We start from the raw sequence: 16,628 nt of genomic DNA, 5'->3' as shown, positions 1-16,628 counted from the left end.
CTTTTTCTCTCCCTTGTTTTTTTCTTGTCCACAGTACAACCGTTATTATTGTTATTAATTATTAATTACATCTAATTATAGTGGACAGGTATGTGAGCTAAATAATAGGGTTTGAAATATTCAAAGTGGAAATCAATTTTGGACTATTGTTTCTAATTTGATTGACAAATTTATGTAGTAGGTTACCAAATTGATTTGTCTTAACTACTTCCTTTTTCTTGGGTCCCTGATTACTACAACACAATTTATGTCTCTTTTAAGTCTTAAGCTAACGTGGTTCAACAGCTTTTCATAAAGAATCACTTATAATTTAGACCCTATTCATGGTTAGTGAAAAGTTACCTATCTACATACAGTAATAGTTATGCTAGAAAAAGTTTCATAACTGTTTAAGTGAGCTATAGTTTCATAGAGACTCACTTATAATTTGGACCCGGTTCTACTATTTTTCAAAACAGCTTAATAAACTTCAAAAAAATGTATTGACTAAAGTATTAAACAAAAGTAAGTATATTATAATTTAATTCAGAATTTTTTATTTAAAACGTTTGAAAAATTAAAATTAAGTTTTTTAAAAAAATATTATTCAAGTGTTTTTATGAATTCAAAAAATCCCCATTAATAATTTTTCGTATGGTCTCAATGAATATTAGATTAATCTTACAAATCAAAGTTAAATGAGATATGGAGGATCACGGTTCAATTCTCATGATTGTAATTAGAGGAGAGTTGGAATCACTTACGGTCCAGTGGATCGGATACTTATTGTGACTAAAAAAATTAAAATATATATAATAAGATTTTTAAAGATCATAAATAAAATTTAAAATTTAAAGAAAATTTATCTGAATATTTTAAATTTAAAACAGACATAATTAGCATATGTCTAATAAAAGAAAAACTTTTATTTATTTTAAATTTCTTAAAAATTTTGAAATTTGTAACATAAGCAACTCCGATTCAAAAAATAAATATTTGAACAATTTTATATATTAAAATATACCATTTTGATAAAAAAAATGAAATGAATATATTTAAATTTCATAATAAAATCTCTTCTAATTTGGGAAAAAAAAACTAGATACCCATTATTTAGTTTTAAAAATAATATTCTATTTTAATTAAGAAATTTGAATTCCAATTTAACCATAAATTTGTTAAGAGAGAAATTTGCAACCAATTGTGATAGTTTATTTGAGTCAAATAATATATGATTCTTGTTACAAATCATTTCAATTATCTTAATCTTAGAATTTAAAGTGTACAATTATACTCAAAACTTTAGTCTAGATTTCTCTTGGTTCATAACACAACAAGATTTAAAGATTATTTTAGAAAAAATTGACACAACATATAGCATCAATGATAGCCCAGACTTTCCCACAACAAACTATTGGCCGTTGTCATTCTCAATCTCAACTACCAACCAAATTTCTTCAAAAAAACAAAAACAACTACATAACAAACTCCCCATTAATTCCCCAAAAATTAACAAAAAATAAATAGCCATATACCCACCACATTTATCCACACCTCCTTATCTATCCACCTTATAAAAATCACAATCCTCTCATATCTAACCTTACATCATCACCATCATAATCCATGGATTGGTTCTCATGGTTATCAAAAACCACTCTTGACCCTTCACTCATCTATGACTATGGCCTCATCTTTGCACGCAACGAGCTTCAACTACAAGATGCATCTTATTTCAACCATGAGTTTCTACAAAGCATGGGAATCTCAATCGCCAAACATAGGTTAGAGATTCTCAAACTTGTCAAAAAAGACCAACATCACCTAGAGTCACTACAACAACAACCTAAGAATCTCTCAAGTGTCATCAAAAAGTGTCTCAAAAAATGCATGAGCAAATTTGTTTCTCGCGACGACAACGACGTCAAGAGAAACACGAACGCGGTTTTACCGACGGTTTTACGTGAACCGAATTGCTATCAAGGGGAAAAATGGAAAGGAGGGAATCAGAAGCCGGTTTCAATGTGTAGAAGCAGAACAATGCCGTATTCAGGGCCATTAGATGGAAGAATGATGCATGATAGAAAATTTGTTAGCAATAAAGCATTGAAGTTATCTGGGCCTATTGATGGAAGAATGATGAATGAGAGGATGGTGTATACCAATAGAAGCCCATTGAGAAATAGGCCCATTGATGGAAGGTTTACAGGAACAATCAAAAGCCCAAGAGTGTCTGGGCCTTTTGATGCTAAAATGTTGTTTGAGATTAATAGAAGCCCAACAATTACTAGGGCTTCTGTTGAAACGGATAGCCCAATGGGCTATTGTAGTCCATATAATAAGCCCAAAGATGAGTTTGATTTGGATGAGGAGCGTAAGCTTTGGCCTACACTCTTTGATCTTAATCCAACTTGATTTATTATTTTTATTTTTTTGTATTTTTTTCTTGTGTGATTCAACGGTGAGTGAAGAAAGGACATTTTTTCCTCTTCTTTTAGTTAGTAGTTTATGATAGTAAAGTAATAGTTAGTGTGAAATTTATTGTGTTGTTGGAAGAAAAAAGTTTTCTTGTATTCATTGGTTTTCTAATTACTTTGTTTATACATTATTTTGAGTTGGATTTGACTCATAGTTTAATGATTCGTGGAAAATTTGTTTGAACTCGCAAAGTCTTTTCACATGGCTTATTTTAAGGGTAACTCTGTAATATATATATATATATATATATATATATATATATATATATATATATATATATATATATATATATATATATATATATATATATATATATATAGAGAGAGAGAGAAAGTGTATCTTTCATGTGAGAGTGAGAAGAAGAATTAACAACCGTTTGATTAAAATAAATGATTAAAATTTAATATCTCGTCACGTGATTTTTTTTTCCAATTGAAAACAGTTGAGACAAAAGAGGATCACGTGTGTGTGTATATATATATATATTAGGGGTGGCAAAACGGGCCGCCCGCCTTGCCCGCCCCGCCTTATGCCCGCCAAAAAACGAGTAGGGCAGGCATGCCCGCCAAGTAAAATGGACATCAAAATCATGTCCGCCCCGCCAAGATGGCGGGTTGACAGGCGGCGGGCTTACCCGCCTATTTTTATTTATATTTTTTTAATAGATTAATATGCTTTTTTTAACTTTTAATTAAACTTTTCACTTATTTTTAAAACAATTTTTTATAAAAGTAATTTTTTAACAAATTTACTCTAAAAAATATTACATATATTTATAAATAAATGTATAAAATAAATCATCAAGAATTGCAATTAATAGAATTAACTAAAAAAAGAGTGAGTTTTGGAGGAGGAGCGGGTTTTGGCGAGCGGCGGGCTTTGGCGGGGCGGGTATGGCGGGCGGCGGGTTTTGGCTGGACGGGCTTTGGCGAGCGGGGAGCCTAAAATTCAAACCCAACCCGCCAATTTTTGGCGGGTGCGCGGACGGCCCGGCGGGCCCCGGCCCGTTTTGCCACCCCTAATATATATATATATATATATATATATATATATATATATATATATATATATATATGAGAATGCCATATTTATATGAGAATGTGAGAATGAATCTGAATCATTGGATTTTAAAATAAATTGTGGAGATTATGGGTCTGTTTGGTAAAAATAGCGGTTGGCTGATAAGCTAGCTGATAGCTTATAGCTTATGACTGATGGTTGATGACTGAAGCCTTATAGCTTATAGCGGATGGTTGAGACTGATAGCTTATAAGCTAATTGAAGTGTTTGGTAGCGGTTCAATTAACTTATAAATGTAAAATGACATAAAAGATATTTAATATATAATTATTATATTTTAAATAAAAAAATTATAAGGGTTGAAAATGGATATTAATTAAAATAATAAGGATAAAAAAGGAAGAAAAAATAATAAGCTATAAGACATAAGCTAAAACGGTATTTAAAATAGCGTCTGGAAAATAAGCTATAAGCTAGTAAAATAAGCTATAAGTTCGTGATGAAAAGATTGTTACCAAACGGGTCTAAATTATTATATGAACTTATAAGACATAAGACATAAGCTATAAGCTCGAAAATATGTCTTATCAAACAGAGTCTATGTGTGAATTATTTTTTTTCTCTCCTACATCATTTATTTTAATAATGGAGGAGAGAGAAAAAAAGATTCACACATAATCTCCACCATTTATTTTAAAATCCAATGGTTCAAATTCATTCTCACATTCTCATATAAAAAAATTCTCATAATATATATATATATATATATATATATATATATATATATATATATATATATATCCTTTTACACTGTCACTGAATCATAATCGTTAAATTTTTATATAAGTTTGATTTTTTTTAATTATATACAAAATATTATTCGTGAATGGTTATGATCCAATAACCGTGTAAAATATTTTACACCATAATAATATTTTCTTCTTTTATTCCATGATTACTGATCTCTTAACATTTTATTTCAACTATAACTTCTTTTCTTTTTTCTTTTTTCTTTTTTTACTTTTAAACACCTAAAATGTTCATTGTAATTTTTGAATAAAAGAATTTGAAAAATAGTTTTAGAGCTTTAGAAAAATTCTTCAAAATTAATATTTATTTATTATTCTATATAAAAATTCCTTTTTAAAATAAAAAAGTATCTATTTTTTTCTACTCATCCCTCTCTAAAAGTTCTCCCATTTTTTTCATCCAAATTCACATAGTCTAACATATTGTTTAGTACATATCAAAATGGAGGGAAGAGAGAAAATAGGAAATAGAATTTTTATTCAAGTAACACTCATACTTTTTGTGACTTTGCTTTTGCTTTTGTTTTTATACGTAATATATATATATATATATATATATATATATATATATATATATATATATATATATATATATATATATATATATATATATATATATATATATATATATATATTTTGTAACTTTTTATTTTATTTAATCAACCTCTCTAAACAAATAAACAAAATGATTAATAAAATATGTAATGGCTTGCATAAAACAAATTAAAATACTAATGTAAGAAATTAAATAATCTAAACCATTAAATTCTATATTTATTTTTATATTTCTTTCCTTTCAATTTTTCTTCACTTTCACATTTAACAAAAAAAATTAAAAAAAAGTCCATCTCACTTTCTCCTCTTTTTCTTCTCATATTCAATCCTTTCACTATCTCTCCTTCAATTTTCTATTTTTATTCAAACAAAATTTAAAGGATGGAAATGTAGCTGGACTCCACTAAGTCATTAAAAAAAATCATATTAAGAAAGAAACAATGTCCCACTTTTCATTGTTTAATGATGTATTAACCTACTTGATGAAAAATGTGTCTAAATGTCTTTCATATTTAAAAATTTGAGGTTACTTGGTGTCTTCCAATACTTGGTCAAATAAGTCAAATAAATCTTTAGATATTGTGAGCACCATAGAACCGTCGGTAGAAGATTCAATTTGACCTGATCAAGCATCACATAGCATATTTTAAGAATAACTTTGTAAACTAGTGTGTAACATTTAAATACAAATTGTAATCTATATTTGCTAAATTTGAATAATAATAAATTAAATACCATAGTCACTCTTAAGTAACAAACGTAAATAAATTTTGTTGCCCAAGTCATTGGTCAAATTTTGTATGTTTTTCTTTGTGTTTCTCACCTATATGTTTTCTTTTAAATTATGGTTCATGTTGCATTTTGTTTCAACAAATGTTACTAAACCTACAATTTTTTTTTTCTTAAGGGGATAGAAATGTTACACACTCAAATTTTTCACACTTAATATGTGGCTAAATAGGACCTCATAAAATATTTATAATAGTTAAATTATAGGCAGATAAAGCCTATATTTAATTTTTCGTGATTAAACTAAGATTAATCTACACAGGGCCTCCGAAAAAATTGAGACGACTCTGACTACAATATACTAAATATATTATCTAGTGGTAAAGACTTAAGTCTTCATATTATGTTTTTTTCTAGTCACTTCTAGTATAAATCAATTTTAGATATCCTATTTATTCAAAATTCATTTCCATCACCACATAACCAAACACACTAGAATCTCTATATATTGGATGCACCATTGAACAAAGATGCTCCAATTTAATAAAATCTCACATATAAGAAGCTCACATTTAACAATATCTAATACACATATACCAAGATTTTGTCAAAACAAAAATACACACAAAAGAAGCTCACTAATTATAGCACATCACATATGGAAATATTTGATCATTCTAAGTATCTGATAGATTGAATTCCTATACATTCAGATTATTTAACTTTCTCACTACTCAGTAATAAATACCACAGCCCTGCTGCTAAACATGCATCATAAAAAAGCATTTTCATAGTGAAATACAACAAGTCCCCAGCTTCATTCCCCCGAAACAAGTGATTCCGCGCGTGCCGGAGCCAAACATACTGTCTAATATCTACACCGATGATGATCAGCCATATATATCCATTACAGTAATAGCACATCAAGAAACACGACCACAATAGACCGGGTTCGAATCATCTACAACAAGTCACAAACCGATAGGTTAAGAGATAAACGATTATCTTTCTTAACCTAACGGTCTGCAGCAGACTGCACCATAAAATTGACTGTAGAGAGTTTATTTTGCAACAAACTTATCATATGAACTAAGGAGTAATCTTTCACTGGCATGTTACTTGAGGCAGCCTGAAAGAGCCACCGGCGTAAAGCATTTGGTAAACGGGCTTAATTCGTATGCTCAAGATAATGCTGGAGACTGTACCAGCAACGCACACAGCAGCAAGGACCAGAAACGTAATCCTAAAACAATCTGGACCGACACATGAAGCACTTGAAACAACGAAACCGAGTGCTTGTTGCTTTGCCAACTCACTGTCGTATATACGTCCGGCTAGAAGCGCTGAGAAAAGTAATGCGCCAAGTGGATTACCTAATGACATGAAGTTGAAGAATAAGCCAAAGTGCTTCAAACCAAAAAGCTCTGAGACTGTTGGAATCAGTATTGAAAATTGTACACCGTAACAGATGCCGAGAAATCCAACTGCTGGATAAAGTGTTCCTTTGATGGCATGTGCGAATAGAAGATACAAGATTATCATGATTATCTGTGTGCATGTCATCCAAACCGTCCGTGGGATCGTTCTTGTCCTGCAAATGGTCAACACAGCAGAGTTATACATCAACTCCATTTGACAGCAATATGACGGATTACGGCGCAATCAAAAGTATATCATCGAGTCAATCTATCATCAAGTGTTAAAATTACCTGACAAAATGTTCAGAAACAACTCCTCCACCGAGGCGCCCGACGAAATTGAAAAAACTGAAAACCGAGAGTAAGATAGTGATATCTTCAACACCTTGAGCCGCACCTACTTGAGCCAGATTATTAATAACAGTAACACCAGTTCCAACACCAGCGAAATAAACAAAAAATAAAAGCCAGAAATCAGCCTTAACCAAGGCCTCCAAAAACGTAAAATCTTCCCCTCTTCTCGGCCTTCTCTTTTTCGAAGGTACTACTGCTCCTTCACCCTCAGCAAGAAGCATACCAATCTCAGATGAACTATCAGCGTCATTTAAACTACCAAGCACATTAGCCGACGAAGACACATGTAAAAGGGGTTTCGTGTTTTCTTCTTCTTTGCTTTCAACTACCTCATTCTCTTCTGATTGAGTGACTTTTTGAGGAAAGAGTGTCATCTTTACAGGAATAGCAAGTGGAGCCGCGAGAAGAAGAATCATCACAGCCACCAAAACATAAGACACGGTAGAATCAATATGGAGAATGTAATCGAGTGTCGTAGTTACAAGTAAATATACACCTAAGGCCACACTCGAACCTTGGATGAAAAGAAAATACCATTTTTCCGAAGAACTCTCACCGGTAACTGGTGTACAAGGACGAACGAGAAACATTACAGTAAAGCACAAAACAGGAATTCCAATGGCAAGGAACAAGAGAAAATTTGAAGGAGAATTATGAAGAAGTGCCCTGAAGATTTCGGTGAAAACCGCGGCACTGATCCCTCCATAACCTTTTAGTATACCTGCAACTGTTCCTCTACTTACAGGAAAATTTCTCATGTTTGTCACAAGAAGAGCAGTGGTCAACCATGCACAACTGTTGGTAGCAATAACAAGTGCAAACCATAGCTGCAAATATGGTAAAATGATATCAATATGTGCACAAAAGAGACTAATTTCTTGTTTAGGAGCATGTCGTACACATGGTTTTAAATTGCAGTCCACAACCGCAATTACAGACGTAATATTGTTGATGCAGTAGTCTCCACAACCGCTTCAGCCGAAAGTTCATTGTGAATGAAAATCATGCGACCGACCGCTATTACAAATCGCATCAGACAATTTCAATTTCACATATGTTTCTTCAAATACTTTCATCAAAACTTAAACTTCAAAATTCCAAAACTTAATTAATGTTTCTTCAAGTATTTTCATCAAAATTTAAAATTTAAAATTTCAAAACTCAATTTACTTAACTTATTATTTCATTTCAATTATTAAAAAAATGAATCTAAAAGTTCCAAGAAATCAAAAATCATGAGTCAAGAAATAAATACAAAAAGGGAATCTCAAATTTGATAAATACTTTGATTATTCACAACAAAACACCTTTATTTTGTCTCTTTCTCCAAAACCTCAGATCAAGTTCTACTATGTTGTTGTGTCATGTGTGTAACTTCAGATTTTGTTTTTCTCAGATCAAGATTTTATTATGAAATAAAATAAAATAAAAAATAAAAGACAACAAACCAAGAAGAAGATGAAGTTGTTTACCAGAGGATAAGGAAGTGAAGGAAGTGTTTGTGAGACAGAAAGCCATAGAAGACCAAAACCAAGGAAAGAGAAAAGACCACCAATGAAAAGCATAAGCCAAGGAGGGAACTTGTTGCAAACAATACCAGGAAGAAGACCAACATTCTCACCAATATCATTAGCAACACCAAGAAGAGAAACCTGTCTTTGATTGAAACCAAGAACAGATTTGAAGGAAGGTGAATAGAGAGGGAATGTGTAAGCGTTTCCTACGGCTATTTGAACCCAAACTGCAGCTCCAAGTCCTACCCAAGGTGGCCTTGTTCCTCCCTTGAGCTTCGTCATGGAGATTCTTCTGTTATGAGGTTTGTTTGTTTTTGTTGTTTGTGTGAAAATGATCAAGAGTTAAAGACAATGATGATGATGATGGAAGAACAAGAACAGAAAACACAGCATGGATTGAAGGGTCGGTGTCAGAATCGGAGGTTTTAATATGTGGCATGTGCTTGTTTACTAATAATACTGATATTTCTGTTTTTTATGAAAGTGTACTATTTATATATTTTTTTTATATAATTTGGTATCCAATCTTAGGATGGATCCATCCACTTGAGATGATGTATACTATTTGAACTTCATTTTTCAGTTTCTATTTATCAATTTTTATTTTATTTTTTTAATTTGGAAGATTTTACTATAGAATCAATATTTGTATAAAAATAGCAGGCAAACTAACAACAAACTGCACTTTTATTCCTTTTAAAATGGTCAAATTATTTTTAAAAAAAATTATATTCATAGTTTTAGAAGACACACCATTGTTTTGCATGAGCATTTTTACTTTCTGTAAAAGATCAATTATTTCTGGAGTTAGAAAATCAAAAGTGTCAAAGACAAATGATATGAAAACATGTTGATTGTCGTAACACACTTTCTCATACTTGACCATTTTACTTAAAGTGTTTTTTAGAGTTGTTTGTCCCACACTAAAACATCTAGTCATCGGTCCCACCAATGGGGAAACCCCACTCAAATCTACACATGCTTGTTTCTCTTCTACCCACTCATACACCACAACATCTACTAACCTAAGAGCTATTTTTCTCTCCTGTGGGTCGGGCAAGAAATTAACAAGCACTTTTTTCTTCACAAATACTCATGGACGCCTAAATATATCAAATAGGACATCCATAACCAAGTCGTGTCAGAATTTGAATCTCGGAAACTCCTTGCAATGAATAGCGTGTTCCCCAAAAATATTCAAGCACGTCTTGTGGTAAATAGGGCAAACCTCATCAACAAAAAATAAGAGAATCATATGGTATTTATAGACGGTATGGTACTATACTAGGAACATATGTTGATTTAGACCGTCAATAGGGATAGCAAAGAAAAAATCTTGAACATGTGTTGCTTGCAAATAATAAAAACGACTATTTGTCTTCTAGTCATCACAAACTTTACATCTATATCTTTAACACTTTTATTAAAAAAGAAACTCATTAATTAAATTTTTAATTGGTGAAAACCAACAATTTTTTTTAAACAAATAAATTAGGACATTAATGTAGACTTAATTAGTTAAATATTTATGAATTTTACTAATCTACATATTTCAATAAATTATTTGCTACTCGCACTGAGCATGCTAGTGACATTTTATTCATATGGGTTAATGGTTTGAATTTTTTCTATCAAAATAATTAAGTTTTTTTATAAAAAACTTAAATAACCAAGTTTCTCCACTAATTTCTAAAGTACTAATGTTTCAAATAAAAAAATTTGCCAACGCAAAGTACATATCAATCCAATGGGTGTTTGCATTTATAAAAATAGAGTTAGCGTCAATTGAATTGACGACATCATATGGAGCCGCCAATAATATTAACGACACTACATGAAAACTAGATGGAGGCGCCAAATGAATTGATGACTATGTGTAGTAAGTGCATGCGCTAATTAAATTGGTGATTGTGTACAACATGAATTGGCGCCTGCACTTAGTTCTTGTACATAGTCGTCAATTCAGCTGGCGCCTCCATTTACTTGTTATGCACTGTCGCCAATTCAATTGGCGCATTCATATATGCAGTTGTTAATTCCATTGGCGTTAGCTCTATTTTTTTAAATGAAAGCGTCAATTGGATTGTCATGCGCTCTGCGTTGCCATTTTTTTGTTTGAGACATGGTACTTTAGGAATTAGTGGAAAAAAATTTAAATTTTTTTTATAAAATAAATTTATAGTCAATTGGATTGTCAGCTGCTTTTTATAGTTGTATTATATTTGTTCTAGTTTATCGTGTTAATAACTTTTTAAAATTTAAATGTACTTTCGATTTTAATTTTACTAACATTTTATTTTGGCATGTGGAGACCTATATTTATTCTCTCATGCAACGTCGTAATTCCTAACACAATGAATAACTTCGTCAGCATCTTGGTTGCGATTAACCATAACTACCCTTGGGGCTTCTCTCTCCCTAGGTATTCATGGTTCGACCCTGTGGGGTTCACCGTGTTTGGCCCTGATTGACTTCGATCACATTGGGTATGAATTGTTGGGCATGATTAATCGTCGGATCCTCTTATAGGACGACCCTTTGGTTTTCTAACATCCACTCTCGACGGGGTTGTCGAATTGGCGCTTGAGGAACGCCATAGAAATATGCAATTCGCGTCATCTGCGCTGCCAATTGTTGATTAGTTTTGGTGGTGTTTTGTATCTAAGGGTTGAAAATTGTACCCATGTGTTGGGTAAGCATGCTAACCATCTCATGGTTACTTTTATCCATTTGCTGTCTCAAAACCGTCGCAGAATGATAAGTAAATGCGGGCAGTTGGGCAGAAAATTTCGCCCCTGGGTTATAGGTGTTTCTACCTAAATTATTTAAAGCTGATCCCGATCCTTTTAACGGTGAAAACATTGTCGCCACAGGTTCAGCAAATGTTGATACACTATTGTGAAAAAATTTCCAACATAGAAGTTGGCAAGCCATGTAGTTGTTCGCGACCATTTAATGGTATTATGTATCCAGGCACATAAGGTGGCCTAGTATTATTATTTCCCACAGGTCTTGGGGACACCGGTTGACCCTATGTTCGAACTAGGGATAAAATTGGTCCACTTTGCGCATTCAAGAGGATTTTCGTTATACTCACTGTGGAAGGTATTGCTTCGGACACATTCGTTGTGGCCGTATTTTCCCCTGTTGAAAAGGGAAGTTGTTCTACATTGTTAGTTGGTGGCTAATTTATTTATTAAAAAATCATAAAGATCAAAAATATAAATGGTTCAAATAATGACTTATTAAAAAAAGGTCTATGTCCTAAAAGTGGGTTAACAACCAACAAAGGTGAACCAATTCTGTTTTCTAGAAGTCTTAAACATGAGCTCAAGTCTCATTTATGATAAAATATTGTTAGAAAAATTAATTGTAAATTAAATGGATCGATGTTAGAATCGTAAATAAATCATTTTTTATAGTATTTTAAACAGTCTCAAATTATCTTAGACTTACTATGTAAAAATATCCAGGATAATTCAGCCTATACTCGAGTTTGCACAATACCGATGAATACTCAAATGTAGGAAATCTGAAATCTGGAATTTTATGTGAATACGATAGACTTTTCTAATGCATTTTTTTGAATCTCGAATGCTCAATTTATAGGCCAAAGCGGTGATGTTCCGCAAGGTTGCGGCCCTTGATGAAACACACACTTTCAGCAACACTTTTACTAAATGTCGCATTGTTTCTCCTAAAGCAACATTTTTCAAACGTTTCAACATTTCAGAAGTGTTGCCTATTCTGACTGCATTCTGCAGCATTTCATGAAACGTTGCCTATTTTTGAATTCAAAATACAAACTACCTACTACAACACTTCACAAAGTGTTGTCTATTTTCAATTTCAAAATACAAACTGCCTACAATAACAATTCACAAGTGTTGCCTAATTCTAAATTCAAAAAACAACATTCACTTGTATTTTTTCTTGTCATTTTAGAACACACCCATGGTGATTAACTATTATTAATTACAATAATCATCCACTTGTTCTAATAATGACAAAATCAATTTCAAAAAAAGGGAAACAAAGAATTTTAATACATTTAAGTATCTTTCAATTTTGAACTTAACCTTAGTAAAGACAAAACAAAGTCTAATTGAAGTTTTAGGTAGCAATGATTTGAACCGTTATCTGTTGTGATTAGACAGGCATTACCATACACACACATACACACACACACACATTCATTAATAGCTCTTCTCCTACATCTCTCATCTAGAACTATTAATGGCCATGTGTTTTTCCTATTTCGTGAATTTTTCGTGAGAGAAACTCTAGTTCTCACTTTGAGATGACATCATCTCGAAATTCACCTAGGTGAAGTTCATATTATATCTATTTTTTTGATATACGTGTTTTTGCCATTGAACTTCATTAATATTTTTGAAAACTCATTCCTCAATATGCAATTGTCAACATTAGTATATAATTCCGCACAAACATCCAAGTCATCGGGTTGTTGTTACCCACTGATTCTTAGATTAAGGTTTTATTAACTTCAAATTAGGTTGCTACCATTGTTGGAACTCTTATTCAAGGAGTTTCAATCTCATACCTCTCGAGGTAGCCTTTAATAAATCTCTAGCCATGTGTTTAGTAAATGGACTGGCCAAATTAAAGCTCAATCGTATATATGTGAATGAAATAATTGCATCCTTAATCAATTTTCTTACAAAAGAATGTCTAAGTCATATATTTCTAGACTTCCCTTTATACACTTTATTGAATGCTCTAGCTAAAGTGGCTTGGCTACCACAATGTATCAACACCTTTAAAACATTGTCTTTAGCCAATGGAACTTCCAACAAAAGGTCCCACGACCATTCAGCTTCTTGACTAGCGGAATCAAGATTCACGAACCTTGATTCCACAGTTGAAAGAGTAACACATGTTTGTTTTTTACTCTCCCATGAAATTGCACCTTCAGCTAGTCTAAGTATCCACCCAGATGTAGACTTATAATCTTCAATACTCGATATCTAACTCATGTTGGTATATCCCTCTAGTATGACAGGAAACCTACCATAATAAAGACCAAGATTTTTGGTTTTTAGAGGATATCTGAAAAATGAAAGTGAGAAAAATACAAAAGAATAGAGGGTTAAATTATGTATCCGATAATTATTGCCTTTTAAAAATTTAGCTTCTGAATCTGACAAAGTTCAGATTCTAAGCTTGAGTATGCAACAGCAGAATAATTTAAAGTGTAGAAGCAATAAATAAATCACACTTAAAAATCATCTTGGTTCCTCTATTACGGGATGAATGGTGATGAAAGCATTCAGGACTTTACTGAAGTATAACACGAAGATGAAAAATATACTTTACTGAAGTATGATTTTAAAACATGTCCAGATTAACAATCAATTATTCATTAGAATAATGATCTCATTGTGTATCACACAAATGGTTAGTGGTTCCCTCATACAATGCTTCGTCTATAGAAATATTTTGCGCTTCATCTAAGCAATATCACAAGATACATAACCAGTCATGGATCACTAAGTTCATTATTTTCAGTTGTAGCGTGGTCGGGCTATAAGAATTTTGACTTTTCTAGAATTCAAATGTGCTTAGAAGATAAGAGAACAATATTTATGTTTTCATTATTTTCAAAAGTTCTCTTTTCTTTTCCACCTTACAACTTTTTCTTTGGGTGATTTATTCTTTTTGTAAGCTTAGACATTTTCAAATTTTCTTTCTTTTACTTTTGACTGTCAAAGTATATTATTTTTGTTTTTTATCACTATCACCTTTTACTACTATATTTTGTACTTTTTCAAAATATTTCTTTCTCCCCAATTTTATTATTTAGTACACCCATAAAATTCAAATGTTCTCTTATCTTTAAGACAAGGTCTAGACATTGTTTTATAAAAATACAACAAAAATTGTTTAATTAATAATCAATAACTTTATATAAACAAACGTGTGCTCAAAAATTGGAATAAAGACGTTTATGGTAACTTAGGGGGTACCATGTCGATTGTTTGATAGGTGAGATTAAGGATATAGACCTTAAGGTGGACAATGGAGTATTTCAACAAGTGGATTTAGTTGATAGGAAGAGGGATATTGCAGACCTGAAGAGGCTCAGTTGTTCTAAAGGTCAAAGTTTAAGCAGATAAAGTGATAAAATGGTAACACAAGGTTCTTTCACGCATGTGTCAAAAGCAAAAATAATATAAATTCTATTTTGGCCCTTTAGATGGGGAGTTCTTGATTGGAGGGAGTTACTTAGATTAGACAAGAGGAACCTTTTTTTTTTGGAATATGCTTACTAGATTTGGCTTTAATGATAAGTAGTGAAACAAGATGCATGCATGTGTCTTTGCTGGAAACCTTATTGTCCCGGTCAATGGGTATTTGACTAAAGAGATCAGTATTTAGAGAAGTTTAAACCAAGGAGACATGCTAGTCCCTTTTTTTCTCTTTTTGTTAGTAGTGGAATGGCGGAGTGGGCTTCTTAGCGGGGTTGTGGAGTTGGACTTTTTGACATGATTTAGAGTTCGGAGTTCATATTTAGTCATTTTTTACCAACAATAGGTCGATACTAATCTTATCATAGAAGATGTTTCTCTAATGGATTTTTGGACTATCAAGACTATTGTGAGGGGTTTTTGACTAGCCTTTGGCCTCTGGATGAACATTGTTATCCTCATTGAGATTAATGTCGACCCAACCTTTATGGAGTCAGCTAGTGACTTTCTCCGTTGTTTTCACCAATCTTTTCTGTTCAAGTACCTTGGCCTACCTATAGGGGTTAACTCCCACATTAAGGATACTTAGGAACCTTTAACTACTTTTATCTCCATACCTCTTCTCTCTTGAAAGCACAAATATGATATCATAGTAGACCTCTCTAGTATGATGTGGTTCAGGGACGAACCGAGCGAAAGCAGGTGGGCATGTAACATTGGAGTCTAACGAGGGTGGGAAGTGGTCGCCGGTGCACAAGGCATGACAATGAGCGAATCTTGGTAGCTTCTATGCAAAAAGTGAAATCACATTAGAATGAGAGAGATCCTGAGGTAGTGTAGGTATGAAACTACATAGCATTTGGATGTGTGACCTTCTAGGAAGTTTTCTGAAAAGTGTGCAAGTGAGGAGAAAGTATGTTGAAAAGACCCGTGTTGATTTGTGAAGTCAGTCGGTAATCTTGAAAGCACTCTGAGGCATTACATAAGATGTCTAGTTTTCAGTTAGTTTCTTCTTGGTGGAGAGAGGTCTCTCTTTTGGGCTCTAAATATAGTGCCACCTCTAATTGGTTTGTCAAATTACTTAAACGGAAGGTGGGATCTAGTATGTTAACTTCTTTCTGGGATGATCCATGGGTGGGGAATGTTCCTCTTAATTAGGATCATGTTTAATAGGCTATATCCCATATCTAACAAAAATAAATGATGGTTTGTAAGATTGATGCTTTGATTGATGAGAATATGGTTTGAGATTTTTAGTGGAGGAGATCACTCTTTGACTATGAGCTGGAGTTGGTTGACTACCTTCTTCATGCTATTCATGGTATTATCTTATATGTGAAGAGGGAGATCGTTAACTTTAGACTTCTGGGAAGGATCATTCTAATAAGTTTCTTGTGCCCATGGTTCCCCTTTAATGGCAAATTCGGTTACTTCTGTTCGCGTTAGTAGTTTGGATCAAAACCTATAAGTCATTTATGATAGTTGGGCCCTGTCTAAAGTGGTAGCCTTCTATTGACAACATTTTCAAGATAATATCCCATTTATGTGTGTTAGATGACTATA

General features: G+C 32.5%; 2 protein-coding genes across 2 annotated transcripts; one reads left to right on the top strand and one right to left on the bottom strand.

Moving 5' to 3' along the window:
• The first annotated feature begins 1,605 nt into the window (after window positions 1–1,605).
• Window positions 1,606–2,394, top strand: LOC131605133 (uncharacterized). Its single transcript, XM_058877546.1, has one exon. The coding sequence runs from the start codon at window positions 1,606–1,608 to the stop codon at window positions 2,392–2,394; it is 789 nt and encodes a 262-aa protein (XP_058733529.1).
• A 3,605-nt stretch (window positions 2,395–5,999) lies between these two features.
• LOC131632997 (protein NUCLEAR FUSION DEFECTIVE 4-like) lies at window positions 6,000–9,326 on the bottom strand. Its single transcript, XM_058903700.1, has 3 exons — window positions 8,815–9,326; window positions 7,280–8,169; window positions 6,000–7,161 (listed from the first exon to the last, which is right to left on the bottom strand). The coding sequence occupies exons 1-3, from the start codon at window positions 9,136–9,138 to the stop codon at window positions 6,675–6,677; spliced, it is 1,701 nt and encodes a 566-aa protein (XP_058759683.1). The 5' UTR covers window positions 9,139–9,326; the 3' UTR covers window positions 6,000–6,674.
• Between the last annotated feature and the right edge of the window lie 7,302 nt (window positions 9,327–16,628).

This window comes from Vicia villosa, linkage group LG1, assembly GCF_029867415.1.
Source record: "Vicia villosa cultivar HV-30 ecotype Madison, WI linkage group LG1, Vvil1.0, whole genome shotgun sequence".
In the NCBI taxonomy this organism is placed as follows: Eukaryota; Viridiplantae; Streptophyta; class Magnoliopsida; order Fabales; family Fabaceae; genus Vicia; species Vicia villosa.
Note: the sequence above shows the minus strand (reverse complement) of the source record. Positions and strands in the feature narration are given on the sequence as shown.